Genomic DNA, 13,498 nt, shown 5'->3' with positions numbered 1-13,498 from the left:
CAAGATCCGTACACACTTTGTAATCTCTATAAGTAATTATTTAGTGTTTTATAAATACATCATAGTTGTGGATCACTATGTTTTTCAAAATCCATGACATTACACGAGTGGGGGATAGTTTTGCCATTTCACTATTATTGTACACACTCAACATGCATATGATCATGTGCCAGTTGGAAAAATTGGAAGAGGACCCACGAAACTGCTAATTATTATTTAATCACTGGCCTTCTTAATGAAAGCAAAGTGGGTCTGTTTCTTTCCTGTGGAATGCTTTCATGCATGAGAATTGAGGAAAAATGGGAAATGATTGCAGCTGGACCCACATAAAAATCATATCCACTTCTCCAAAAGTTGAATGCTTGTGATTTGTAACTATTCAGGAAAAATAATACTCTACATAAAAATCTCGATATTCGTGCACATTTGTGAAACCTATCCAAAGTTCCCATCCTTGGGTATCTGATACTAATCATACTATATTATAAAGAATGTTTGCTGATTTCAAAGCTATCCCATTTTCCAAGCTTCTAGTTCTCTTAAACGGTGATTCTTGTCATTTTTAAAGGATTTCATAAGATGGGTAAGTAATTTACGGGTATGTTGGATCACACTCAATTTGCATCACATTCATCATTTTTTCTTTTTTAACTGTCTTGAGTTGTGCGCATTAATGTTAAAATTACTCTGAAAGCAAAGTTTTCATTAATGTGCACATTTTGGTCTTTGCAAGTTGTAACAAAGTCCAAATTGTGCCTATAAGAAGCTACTTCTATGACAAAGTCTGCAAATTGTTCCTTCTTTTTCGGACAAGTCTAGTGTTTAGGTTTCCTTGGGACCATTAGATACTCTGAAACCAAGATATCTGTGTCTTAAGAGAAGATTCTTATGAGCATTTTTTTCAGATCATAGAAACTGAACTTGGTCCATGTGTTATTGTTAAATGGCTAAGAAGGGCTGGTTTATCATGTTTAAGAAGCTCTTTCTATGGGACACATATTCCTCACAAGAGAAGGTAAGTGTTCTTCTATGACTAATTCTTTTTAAGCAATATTCTGATGATCACGAGTCATGAGACATAAACCTGTTTTCAGAAGGAGAAAAGAAGGAGTTGGATATTTGGAAGGGTAAAGACCAAGAAGAGATTGCCTTCAATTACAGCTCCACCACCATCAAAAGAAACAAGACTAAGTGAAGCTGAGGAAGAACAAAGCAAGCATGCTTTATCAGTGGCCATTGCTTCAGCTGCTGCTGCTGAAGCTGCTATTACTGCTGCTCAGGTTGCTGTTGAGGTTGTTAGGCTCCAATCTACTCATCAACAACTTAGAGAAAAACAAGAACAACTTCAGCCTGTTAAAACAAGCCATGATGTTCCCCATTCCACATACCAATGCCAGAGGCAGATTGAAGAGTCTTCGGCCATCAAAATTCAAACAGCATTTAGAAGTTACCTAGTGAGTTTGTCCAATCTCTCTCATCACTTGTCTCATTTACACATATGAAGCTTAAACCCTTTTTTCACCTTGTTCAATTAGCAAAGTGATCACTGATCACTAATCACTGATCACCGATAGGTTCAGTTAATTTGAGTAGCCAAATTAAAGATACACAACTAAAGCTCAACTAAGTTTCAGAACTAAAACTTTGTTAGAAAATACTCCTTCCGATTTCTGAATATAAGAAAAAAAATAATTTACATTAAAAAAGTAAGCTAATATATCATTTAATTGCATAAATCTCATTTAAAAATAATATAATTTCCTAATTTTTGAAACTTGATATTAAGAATAACAATCTCAATTAAATGACAAAATATTTAGAAGATGGTAACATTTAACCGAGAAAATCGAGTAAATCTAGATGATATTTACCTATATATGAGACAAATAAACATTTTTTTTTTCATATATTGAGAACCTGCGAGAGTAAGTAAATACTAATTCACTATAGCTCTTCAAACAATTATTGATTTCCCAAACAAGAAGTGAGTTAGGAACAGAAACTAATGTTTATGTAACGTATTTCACAAATTTAACCGAATAGCGATTTCCCAAAATCAAGATCAAGGTAACTTCTAAACAGAAACTTGATTTTAATTTTTATATTGCATATTGAGCAAATTTAACCCCGAAGAGTGGAAAAGAAATGAGAAAAACTAAGGGAAAACAAGCATTAGTTACGGTAGATGAAAATAAGAAACAGAAGTCACTTTACTAGATTCTTATTTCTTACACAACTTCACTGAGTTCTGAGAGTTTGCAGGCAAGGAAAGCTTTGAGGGCATTGAAGGGAATAGTGAAGCTTCAAGCTATCATTCGCGGTAGAGCTGTGAGACGCCAAGCTATGAGTACTCTGAAGTGCTTGCAGTCCATTGTGAGTATCCAATCACAGGTCTTTGCAAGGAGACTCCAAATGGTTGAAGAAAGATGGGATTGTAGTGAACATGAAGAGGTGCAAGGCTCTAGAGACAAGATAATAAGGGTAGGAATAACATAGAAAAAGTTTCACTCCCAAAGAAGATTGGATTTTACTCACCTGCTATCCCTTGTGAATTTGAAACATGGTTTTTATAATTTTTCAGATGGACTCAAACAGTGAAAGAAGATGGGATGACAGCATTTTGTTGAAGGAAGAGGTAGATGCCTCTTGCATAAGCAAGAAAGAAGCACTTGTTAAGAGAGAGAAAGTAAAAGAATACTCATTTAACCACAGGGTAAGCTCTTAAACCAGTTTTTGCTTTGTATTAGTTTGAGAAAACAATTTGTTGTTACTCAAAAGGTCATTGTGTTTTTTATTTCCAGCAATTTCTATTACATTAATTAGTAAAATTAAGGTTTTGTTGTTTTCACTGTTTCTTAAATAGTAACTAAGTCATTTGTCTAGTAGATGTAAGGCCTGTAATGGGATATGGGAGGTCGACATAGTACTCTTAAGTTGGATTTTTATCTATGTTAAAATACTGTTTATCTAGTAGAAATTACATCTTATAAATGTAGATTAGTCTTTAATTTATTAGTTTTGAGATATTGTACAAATTATATTTATGAAGAAAAAAAAAATCCTTCAAAATAGTACATAAAGTGAAAATAATATGATAATTTTATGGTTATTTGTTAAAAGAAGAAATAAAAACAGAAAACATTTCTTAGATCAAATAGGCCTTATTGTTCTCATTCTAATTTACAAAGACATTTCAGAGATCAGCTGAATCAGAAAGAAATAAAATAAATGGAAGATGGAGGTACTGGATGGAGCAGTGGGTAGACACCCAACTTTCCAAGAGTAAAGAACTTGAAGATTTAGACTCAGTTTTCAGCTCACATTATTCTAGAGCTAGGGGGGAGGAATGTGGAAGGAGACAACTAAATCTTAGAAATATTCAGAAACAAAATAAGGTTGAAGGATTAGATTCTCCAACAGTTACTTCAAGGAACTCTTTGCCCCACAGAAGCCAAACTTCAGAGGCAGAAGATCACTCATTTCCAAGCTCTCCGGCAATTCCTACATACATGGCTGCAACAAAATCAACACAAGCAAAAGCAAGATCAAGTAGCTCCCCAAGAGCAAGGACAGGAATGAATTTTGACATGAACTCTGATAGCTATTCACCATGCAAGAAAAAGCTATCAGTTGTTACTTCTATTAATAGTGAAGTGCTTGGTAATGGTAGGATGGGAAGGCTAAGTAGTAATCAGCAAAGATCTCCAAGCTTAAAGGGCCATTCAAGACCTCTAAAATTAGTTCAGACATTGAGGGATCTCAGCATTAATTCAGATTGCTCAGTGCCAATTTCTGATCAACAAAGTTCCTTTAAGTGATGGATACTGATGCTCTTGTGTTACCATTGTTCTCAGCGCCATGAGGGGTTTGAAGTGAGAAAATTGTTTGTTGTCATGTATATGCTAGTAAAAATTGATTCTTTTTGGTTGATAATGGACTTCAACGTGACAGAGTTGTTAATTTATTCACTAAATAATTCTTGACTTGTTTGCTCTCAACAATATGACCATATCAAATGCATCCTATGGCTTTGTTATGTACAACTAATGTTCTTGCCTTTTGGTTTTGGTGATCATAAGCAACTTTTGTTTTGCTTTGCGAGGAGCTTCTTGCAATGTGCTGCATTGTGCACTAGAGAATTAAGACAAGTCATTGTTATAATTGTCATAGCTTTTTTTCTTTTTGTTGAATATAATTGACATAGCTAGTTTCAACTAAAAAATGAAAAATGAAGGATGACATGTTGAATATATTTTTTATTTTTTTTTCATGGACATGTTCTACATAATGTCTAAAAATTAACAATTAAGGATTAATTTATATTTATAAAGCGTAATTTCTGTTGACTAAATATTATTTTAATATAAATAGAAATCAAACTTGAGAAATTAACAATTAAGGATTAATTTATATTTATAAAACGTAATTTCTGTTGACTAAATATTATTTTAATATAAATAGAAATCAAACTTGAGAACATTAGATTGACTCCTCATGTCTATAAAAATCTATAATCGTTAAATTACTTCATAAAAAATTAACATTACAGTTTAAAATATAGGTATTAAAATAACATTATTTATTATTTATAAAAACAAAAACTATGGTCAAACCTAAAATATTTTTGATGTAAATAATTTTAATTTAAAACAATTATATTATAAGATATTCATTAATATCAAAATTTGCTTTTAGACTTATTTTATACTTCACAAATTTTCCACATCTCTCTCAGCTATGAAATTTTAACTTTTAATTTATCCCTCCATCCAATTTTTTATTTTCCCACTTCCAAATGTCCCACCCCCACTCTTTATAAAATCAAGTTGTTGATAGGTTAGTAAGATTTGGCATGTCAATGAATGATAATTTTTGAGATTTTGATATTGTTTTACCTTTCTTGTACAGACTCATATAGTCTTTACTTCTTTCTCTGTAATTGATCTTTGTTAGGGTGTTTTTTCTCTTCAATTTAAAAAATAATAATAAATAAAATCCCACTCGTTTCCAGATTTAATTTTAACTTTCTGGACGATTCTCATTTTTCCACAATTCCACACACCCATGTCACTTTTTGTCCCAATCACAAAACTTACACACACCAGAGTCATATAAACCAACAGAAGCCTCATCCTTCACTCAATTTCTTTTTTTTTTTCTTTGAATATCAATCATGCACACATATCTGCAACTAACCAGTGTTCAAATCTCTCAAACAATGAAGAAAGACATGGGTGGGTAGTGATTTCTTAGCAGAGGGCAAAGCTTAGTTAAAGGGTTGATTGTGATTTCGATTTTTTTTTATTTTTCAAAAAAAAAAGAAAGAAATTATTGAGGTCAATATTCTGTTGAGGTCGTTACACGTGATTTATGCTCTCAACATTATAATGGTTCAAAATGGGATCCTCCCCCTCCAATATCAATATGTTGCGAATGATGCGTCCAATACTCAACGAAATGTAAAACCTTGTTCAACACTCCCTTACCAACATCTCCTTCCTTCGTATTTCATTTCATTGAGACCAAAACTTCCCAAATTTGTTGGCAATGAAAATTTTTGTGAATAAATATATTGTCAATCTTTGTTAATTACCATTTATCTTCATCATCAATCACGAACTAGGATTGCTTTCTAATTTGGAACTTGTATAATTACAAATGTAAATAACCTTATAAGTGTGATAGTAATATTTTGGCTTTTTGAATCTTGTGAAGCTTTTTTTAGAAATTATTTATGTAAATCGGGTTGTTATGAAATATATTATATCTTTGAAATTATTTTAAATAGTGTCATTGTGGCTACAGTGACACTTATGACATGTGACATGTGATATTTATTTTATTCAACAAAAGTCGTCGTGGGTCATAACAATTGTAGTTAGAGTTAATATATGTCGTTATAGATTACAACAATCTTTTTAAACAATTTTATTTTTTTTATCGCGCATTTTACCAATGAGAACGACCTAGAAAAATAAAGATACACAAACACAATATATATATATATATATATATATATATATATATATATATATATATATATATATATATATATATATAAGAGATTTGTTTATTCTAGGAATAAGTCTACCTAGATTTATTTTGTTCAATAACTTCTACATCAAATTTCAACGATCCAACTGTTGAATTTAAAGTTCTTAATACATAGATTAAATTTGCAAATTTTTAAAAAATTTGAAAAATCATTTGATACTTCATTTCATTAATTCAAATTTACAGATAATCATAAAATTATTTTATACATTGATTTGAATTATAGAAACAAAGAAAAGAGAATTAATAATTTAAAAAAAGTTGTTGTGGGCTATAATGCCTCATAATCATTTGTTCGAGACTTAATAAGTTATTGTCATATTATTTATATTATATATTATATGTATGTCGTGTCCACATGTCTTATAATTTTAAATTTTGTCATATTCTGGTGGCTGTGATAGTTCTTTTTTCTTTATTGATAAGAATTAGAATGATGACATCATTGGGCCAATTCTTGTAAAAAAATGCAAAAAAGAAATCATACCTCTTCGTTGGCAATAAGAGAGCGAGCCTCGTTACGAAAGGTGGAGCGAGTGAGTGAAAAGTTGTTATCGAAGAGAAAATGAAAACGATCGATGATGATAGAGAGTAGATTATGGGTCATCTTTCTTTTTTGCAATGACTCAAATTTTGTGGCATTGAGTAGCCTCCTCATTGTGAACAATAACAAAGAGTAAGGACAAGAATTATGATGTGTGGTGATTTTGCCTTCGCTTCACTTTCTTACTTTTATAGGCACTCGAACAAGGGAGTTTAATTCTATTCAAACTATGAAGATCATTAACTAGATAAGTTAATAGTTAGTAATTACTGCCACAAATATTAATTAAAAATTTCAAAATCAAAATTAAAATAAAACCTATTAATTCACACTATGAATGTATTCAAATAAGGCTACTACCACATTGAAACGAATCCCATCTGACATCTAAAAATTAAAACAAAAAAGCCATCAATGACCAATTTTTCAACCACATGAGTAAAAACATGTACCTAAAGGAGTGTCTAGACAAACTTTGGATTGAGAAACCATTGCAAGATTTGTGTTCATCTCTACAAGATTCAGTAGGGGTGGCCCCTGAAAAGTATTGAACGTGTTCATGACATTTTGCATGTCTCGCAACAGCATCTGAATCCTATTTTTCTCTTGCATCAACGCAACCTTTTCTTAATGCAGCGACACCTTCTCTTCCTTCAAGGATATGTACTCATCCAGCATATTTTCCAAACTTAACAAACTCTTTTGACAGCTAAAAAAATAATAAAATTAAAATTAAAATTTGAAAATTGAAAATTGAAAATTGGAAATTGTTGATAAGCAATGTTGCAAGGACACAACATTGGACAGTCGTATCCTTGAATCTGACACTCTTTCAGAGTGGACACACCATGGATGTGCCTCAGATGCTTCGACAAACGTGTCCCACATAAACACACACATCTCCATCGGAGACATCTACTAGTATCTCTATCTCAGACACTTACAAATGAACAAGTCTCCATTTTGACACACGTGGCCCAACGATACGTGAATTCGTGATTTTCTTAAAAAAAGAATATATTTCAATAAAAACACAAACAGAAGATTTGATTTTTTTTAAAAAATAACTTGATAAAAACATAAATAAAGAACAAAGAATTTGAGATTCTTTAAAAAAAAAAAATCTTAATAAAAATATAAACAAAGAAATGAGAATTCAAGATTTTAAAGAGAAAAAAAAAGAAAAAAATTATTATGGACAAGAGTTATGATGTGTGGTCACTTTGCCTTCACTTCACTTTCTTACTTTTACAGGGACTCAAACGCGGGAGTTTAATTCTATTCAAACTATGAAGATCATTAACAAGATAAGTTATAATTAGTAATTATCGCCATAAATATTAATTAAAAATTTCAAAATCAAAATTAAAATAAAATCTATTATTTCACACTGTGAATTTATTTGAGTATAGTATATTTATTTGGGAATAGATTACTCTTTTACCTGTAAAAAAATAATATTCTCTTTTAAAAAATAATATATGTTATTATTAATTTTTTAAAATAAAGGGTGTTTTTTTATTTTTATTTTTTTTTTAAATTTGAATTTAGTTTCAGCTAGATGTTTTCATCCAATTATATTTTTCATGCTTTAAAATACAGGTGTTTAATTAAATATTTTTATTTTTGTAAACTAATTTTGGTAATCACAATTATTATAGGTATAGTCAAATATTATTCTTCAAATAATGAATGAATTCAGAAAAAAAAAATGTTATTGATTAAGAGTAAAATTTTAAATTAACTTAATTATAAAACTGTGATGAATGATTTTCTAGTATTTCAAAGACTTGAAAGATAACTCTATTAACTTCTTTTTTTATTTCCCAAAGAAAACTTTCCAATGGCAAGTGAATTAATCTTCTCCTATATTGTGTAATCTTCCTTTTTTCTATACCTTCTTTTTTCTTCTATTCTTAAATCAACCAAATTCATCTTTTCTTTTATCTTCTCTAATTTTCTTCCTTTATATATTTTAATTTCTATAAATTTTTAAATTAAAAAGATAATCTTGAATTACTCAAATTTTCATATTTTAATGATAACAAATAGAATTTTTTTTTTTTATAAGATAAATGTATTTTTTTATTAGATGAAGTGTAAAGTGATAGCCGTAATAAGATGTTATTAAACCAAACGAAACATATTGTCTCATAGACTAGCATTTACTCTATGTCATTTATGATTTTTAACAATGAAGTTGTGTGTTTGAATGTTTCCTTAATAGATCGAACCTTAAAAGCTTCCTTAGAACTCATATATGTTAAAAAGGAATAAAGACATATTTTGCGTCAGAAATAGGACAAGTGGATCCATGTAATTATAGAAAGGGTTAGTTAAAGCTATTTTAGAATTTCATAATGTTGACACATGTTTTGTTGCATTCGTTTGGTACATAAAAGATGATAAGTAACTCCCTTGATCAGATGAAAACTGACTTTTGGACGAAATGCATTTAATGTTTCAACAAATACTTCTCTCCTCAAGGAACCAAAGATGAAGACTGACAAAACAAGTTTATGAGGAATGTTCAAAGTGTTGCAACAGACATATTCATTAAGGCTACTATATAAGAAGCTTGACACTTAGAAAGAAGAAGAGAAATTTTTTGTACAAATATTACTCATTCTTCTTGTAAACAAACTTTTTGTATTTCATTGGTTTATCACGTCTTATCTATAAGGGTGGGAGCTAAGGGTTCATTTAAATACATTAGTAGTGTTAGGTCTACCTCGCATGCGATCTAACTATACATTGTGATCTGAAGAGGGAGGTGAACCAGAGGTAGTCTGTAACGTAGAAAAAAAAATGTGACTGATTTAATAGCCTAGAACGGGTCGTTCCCAATCTGGAACGGGCCGTTCCAAGCTATTAAATTAAACTGAAATTTGTAGTGGAGAACGGGCCGTTCTGGTTGGAGAACGGGCCGTTCTGGTTGGAGAACGGGCCGTTCTGGATGAGTTCCAGAACGGGCCGTTCTGATTTCAGAACAGGCCGTTCTGCAGGTGATTTTTGTGCGTGTTGAGGGAATTCAGAACGGGCCGTTCCGGTATCGGTACAGGCCGTTCTAGCCATTTCGAAAAGTCTATAAATAGGGGTTGGGGGCCTTCAGGAGAATGTGAGTTTTTAGAGAGAAGTTTTAGAGAGAAGGTCTTTGGGTCTGTGAGCTCCTTTCTCTCCCAAATTTCTCTGTATGATTCCTTTTATCCTCTAGACCACTAATGCCTTCTGTCTTTTCTTGAAATTCAGATTAGAAAGCTTACTTTGGGAGGATTGAAGTTCCGGGTTGAGCTTTGGAAGGGAATTCTATTTCGTCACAGTTGTTGGCTATTTTGAGCCGATCTTCAGGTGAGGGGAGCTAGAATGTTTGTTGTTTAGGTTGCATGTGAGTTTAGAAACTCAATAGGTGCATGAATGTTGAGAATCTATAGATGGATTGAAGAAAATCTCATTTTTGGGGTTTTGAGGAAAACGAGGATTTTGATGCATAGTTGGGATGCATGTGAGATTTAAGTGTATTTTGAGTCGTATGGAGCCTATGCATTGTGTTTTGTGTTTGCATGTGGTTGAATTTGTCAGTTTGGATGAGAGTTTTGAACTCTCTGATTGGGATTTAGGCCGAGCGCAGGTTGAGCGCGCCAGGCGTGGAGGAGCTTAGGGCTCTCGGGTTGGATGTTGGGTCAAGCGTGATTTGGTCACGTCAAACGTAGAGACTCTTAGGAGTCTCTGTCTCAAGGGCACCAAGCGTGAGTTAAACGCGCCAGGTGTGGATGAGTTTTAGGACTCTCAGGTTGGGATTAGGCTGGGCGAGCTAAGGCTACGCCGGGCGTGAATATGTTTATGAATGGATTGATGCTTATGCATGTTTAAAGTTGAAGTTTTAGATCATGTATGTATAATATGTGATGTATGGTGAGGTATGATTCATATGTATGATTTGTGATGATACGTATGAATGTTTAAATATGATATGACATGTGTATATGTTCATATGGTATGTTTATTGATCATAATGGTGGTAGACCATGTATGATGTGTGATGCATTATTGCATGTGATGCTTTATGGCATGAGTATGTTTATTGATCATGATGGTGGGTAGACCATGTATGATGTATGATGCATTATTGCATGTAATGTCTTATGACATGTATATGATTGTTGATCATTATGGTGGGCAGACCATATATGATGTATGATGCATGATTGCATGTGATGCCTTATGGCATGAGTCTAGCCTAGGACTTGAGGAGAGGAAAAATATTTTCGAACTGGAAAAGCTCACACAGAGTCTCTTGAGAGTGGTGCTTGGATAGGCCACTGATATATGAGAGTGGTGCTCTGGGAGGCCACTGGATTTGGGAGAGTGGTGCTCAGATAGGCCACTGGGTTGGGTGAGTCTCTTCTAAATCCTTAGCTAGTGTTGGAGCGGGGTATGAGGTCGAGGGTTATTCCCTTAACCAAGTACTCGGGAAGGTGCGTGGATCCTTGCGGATAGTCGGTGGGCGAACTCCACAATTGACTTGGTTATGCATGCCAAGGTCGTGGTAAGCCCGTACGCAGCTGTGCTATACCTGACGGTGGATCTGGACTTCCAATTGTGTAAGTGACATCATCCGAGTAAACCCGAGTGAGGATTATATATCCTATTTAGCTATGACCGAGCGGGTGCATTGGGCGTGAAAACGGTTGGGGTAGTTTCGGTAGGATGTAATGTCACTTATACAGCTCTATTGTTATGGAGATCTCCTAGGTGTATGCGTGACGACGCATTAGATGATTGATATGCATTGATATCTGTCATGAGATGCATTTATTGCATGATTATTAACATGATGAAGTGTGGTGTTTGACTTCATGATTGGTGGATTGTATTTTATGCATGAGTAGTATTGGATAGAGTGTATGGTGTGACTCTATGAACATGATTGATAGCGGGATGATGGTGTAGTATAAATTATTGTTCTATACTTGTATGATTGATTTGTGAATTCTAGCTTACCCTTCTGTTTCCATGTGGTGGAACTGCGATGATCATACTTGGTATGGGAGCAGGTCAGGACTAGCTTGGAGTTGGGGTGACCGCTGTGAGACGGGGAGTTGGATCCTCGTGTTAAAGTTACCATTTTGGATAACGGTTTTGTCTGTGCTTGACCGGCACTAAGGAATATTATTTTTGGGATGACTGTACATATATGGAACCAGAAACTTAGTTATTTTCATTTTTATTTGTACATGTATGTATGAGTTATCCAGCTTAATATTTCTCTTAGTTTCACTAGCAGTAGTGCGATTCTACTAAGTGTATAGACCATGGCGGGTCGTTACATAGTCAAAGAGGAACTTGAAGATCAAAATCTTGAAGTTAGCGCCAATAATGGTAAGGGGGAGTGAGAATATCACTCCGAGGTGTAGGGTAATAGTTGGGTAGTAGGATTGGTCCCCAATCCATAGGTCATGTGCGTATGTATGAGGGTGAGGGATTAAACCTAAACCTAGTGCAATCTATTATGAAATTAGATGTTCTAAATATGCTATATGAGAGTATTGATGTGTTAATCATAAGACTTGTATGTGATCATGTATCTATGAGTGCTTATGGGTTCCCAATGGAACCTTAAGGATGTACCTAAAACCTTGATTAGGAGTGAATTTCTAATAATTGTAAATTGCATGACTAAAATGTGGATTAATTAGATTATAAGAACCCCTTTAACGAATTAAAATCGTAGAAATTGTAGGAGTCTTATATTTGAAAAATCGCAAATTATGCAGAAAACTTGTTTACTGATACTGCCTAAGTGGCAAGTTGGGCTCGTTAGGCATAGGTAACACAAAATACTTGCGGCCTTGACCAAGTTGAGTGTGGAAGCTCGAAATACTTGCAGCATTATTGACACTAGGCGTGAATGTAGTCACGCTCGGTGCGAGGGCTCCTCTGGATGCATCTCAACGAGCACAGGGAGGATCACATCAAGCGTGATTCCTCCCAGAGGTTCATGGCCTTGTATACATCGAGCGTAGAGCGTGTCTCACCGGATGCAATCCTATGTCTGAACTTAGTTCTATGTGTGTATATGGAAGAGAATTTATGTGCTTAAGTGATTATGATAAGTGATAAAGTGATGAGTGATGAATTATTAAGTGACTAAGTGATAAAGTGATAAGTGATGAATTATGAATTGATAAAGTGATCAATGACAAAACGTGATGTGCTATGAATTATAAGTAATAAGTGATTATGTGTGATAAATGCATTGAGTCCTGAATGTCATGCATCATATGCATTTGTGTTTTTATGATGGGTATGATGCGAAATACATCGTTAGGGGAAGCCCCTTTGTGTAAAAGCTTGGGGATTAGTCCTTGAGGATAGTTTGGTTTGGAAAGTCCTAGTCTCACTCTCCTATTTTCCTTGTTGATGTTTTATATGTGGTTGCATAGGACTTTCTTTTTTGGGGAGTCTAGTTGATTGAAGGGATAACTCTAATACTTATGATATCTGGGATCCTAGATTATGTTTCATGCTTTATGTTTTAAGAATTATAGTTCACTTCCTGTAAAACATATCTTCTTTAAGTTTGTACTAGCAAGACATTGTTTTAGCTTTATTTGAATTTCAAATGTGATACTCTTTGCCTTTAGTTGAAGTTATTCCAATACCATATTTCCTTTCAATGATCATTATATTTATTTAATTATGTGTGCGGGGTAGAGGGTGTCATAATGGAACTCAATCTAGTTGAATTGGCAATTGGACATAGTATTTGTGGTTAAGACAAACTAGTATAGAATTATGTGTTCAGTCTTTTGACTCCTCGTATAGAACTCTTCGTGGTTTTTGTTACTACTTCACCATTTGAAAAAGTGTGAGTTTTTGTTAGACACCATTCACCCTCCT

The 13,498-nt window shown here is 33.4% G+C and overlaps 1 protein-coding gene across 3 annotated transcripts; it reads left to right on the top strand.

Moving 5' to 3' along the window:
* Positions 1–327: 327 nt before the first annotated feature.
* On the top strand, positions 328–4,043 carry LOC109790580 (protein IQ-DOMAIN 11). Of its 3 annotated transcripts, none has more exons than XM_083065745.1 (6): positions 328–583; positions 906–1,015; positions 1,095–1,454; positions 2,263–2,481; positions 2,582–2,713; positions 3,189–4,043. In XM_083065745.1, exons 2-6 carry the CDS (start codon positions 944–946, stop codon positions 3,816–3,818), a joined length of 1,413 nt encoding a protein of 470 aa, XP_082921871.1. In that variant the 5' UTR covers positions 328–583; positions 906–943; the 3' UTR covers positions 3,819–4,043. The 3 variants fall into 3 exon arrangements, with proteins under 3 accessions (XP_082921871.1, XP_020205352.1, XP_082921872.1); XM_020349763.3 differs by having other exon boundaries at positions 377–583; positions 3,198–4,043; XM_083065746.1 differs by lacking the exon at positions 328–583 and having other exon boundaries at positions 592–1,015.
* Positions 4,044–13,498: the final 9,455 nt, after the last annotated feature.

Source organism: Cajanus cajan, chromosome 10, assembly GCF_000230855.2.
Source record: "Cajanus cajan strain Asha chromosome 10, NIPB_CcT2T_4, whole genome shotgun sequence".
NCBI lineage: Eukaryota > Viridiplantae > Streptophyta > Magnoliopsida > Fabales > Fabaceae > Cajanus > Cajanus cajan.
This window is presented reverse-complemented; position numbering and strand designations above follow the sequence as displayed.

Bases quoted from the DNA above. Each gene is read 5' to 3' on its own strand.
- LOC109790580 (XM_083065745.1), top strand. From the start codon at position 944: ATGGCTAAGAAGGGCTGGTTTATCATGTTTAAGAAGCTCTTTCTATGG. The intron at 1,455-2,262 runs GTGAGTTTGTCC...GAGAGTTTGCAG, and splicing joins CAGCATTTAGAAGTTACCTA to GCAAGGAAAGCTTTGAGGGC. The intron at 2,714-3,188 runs GTAAGCTCTTAA...TAATTTACAAAG, and splicing joins AATACTCATTTAACCACAGG to ACATTTCAGAGATCAGCTGA.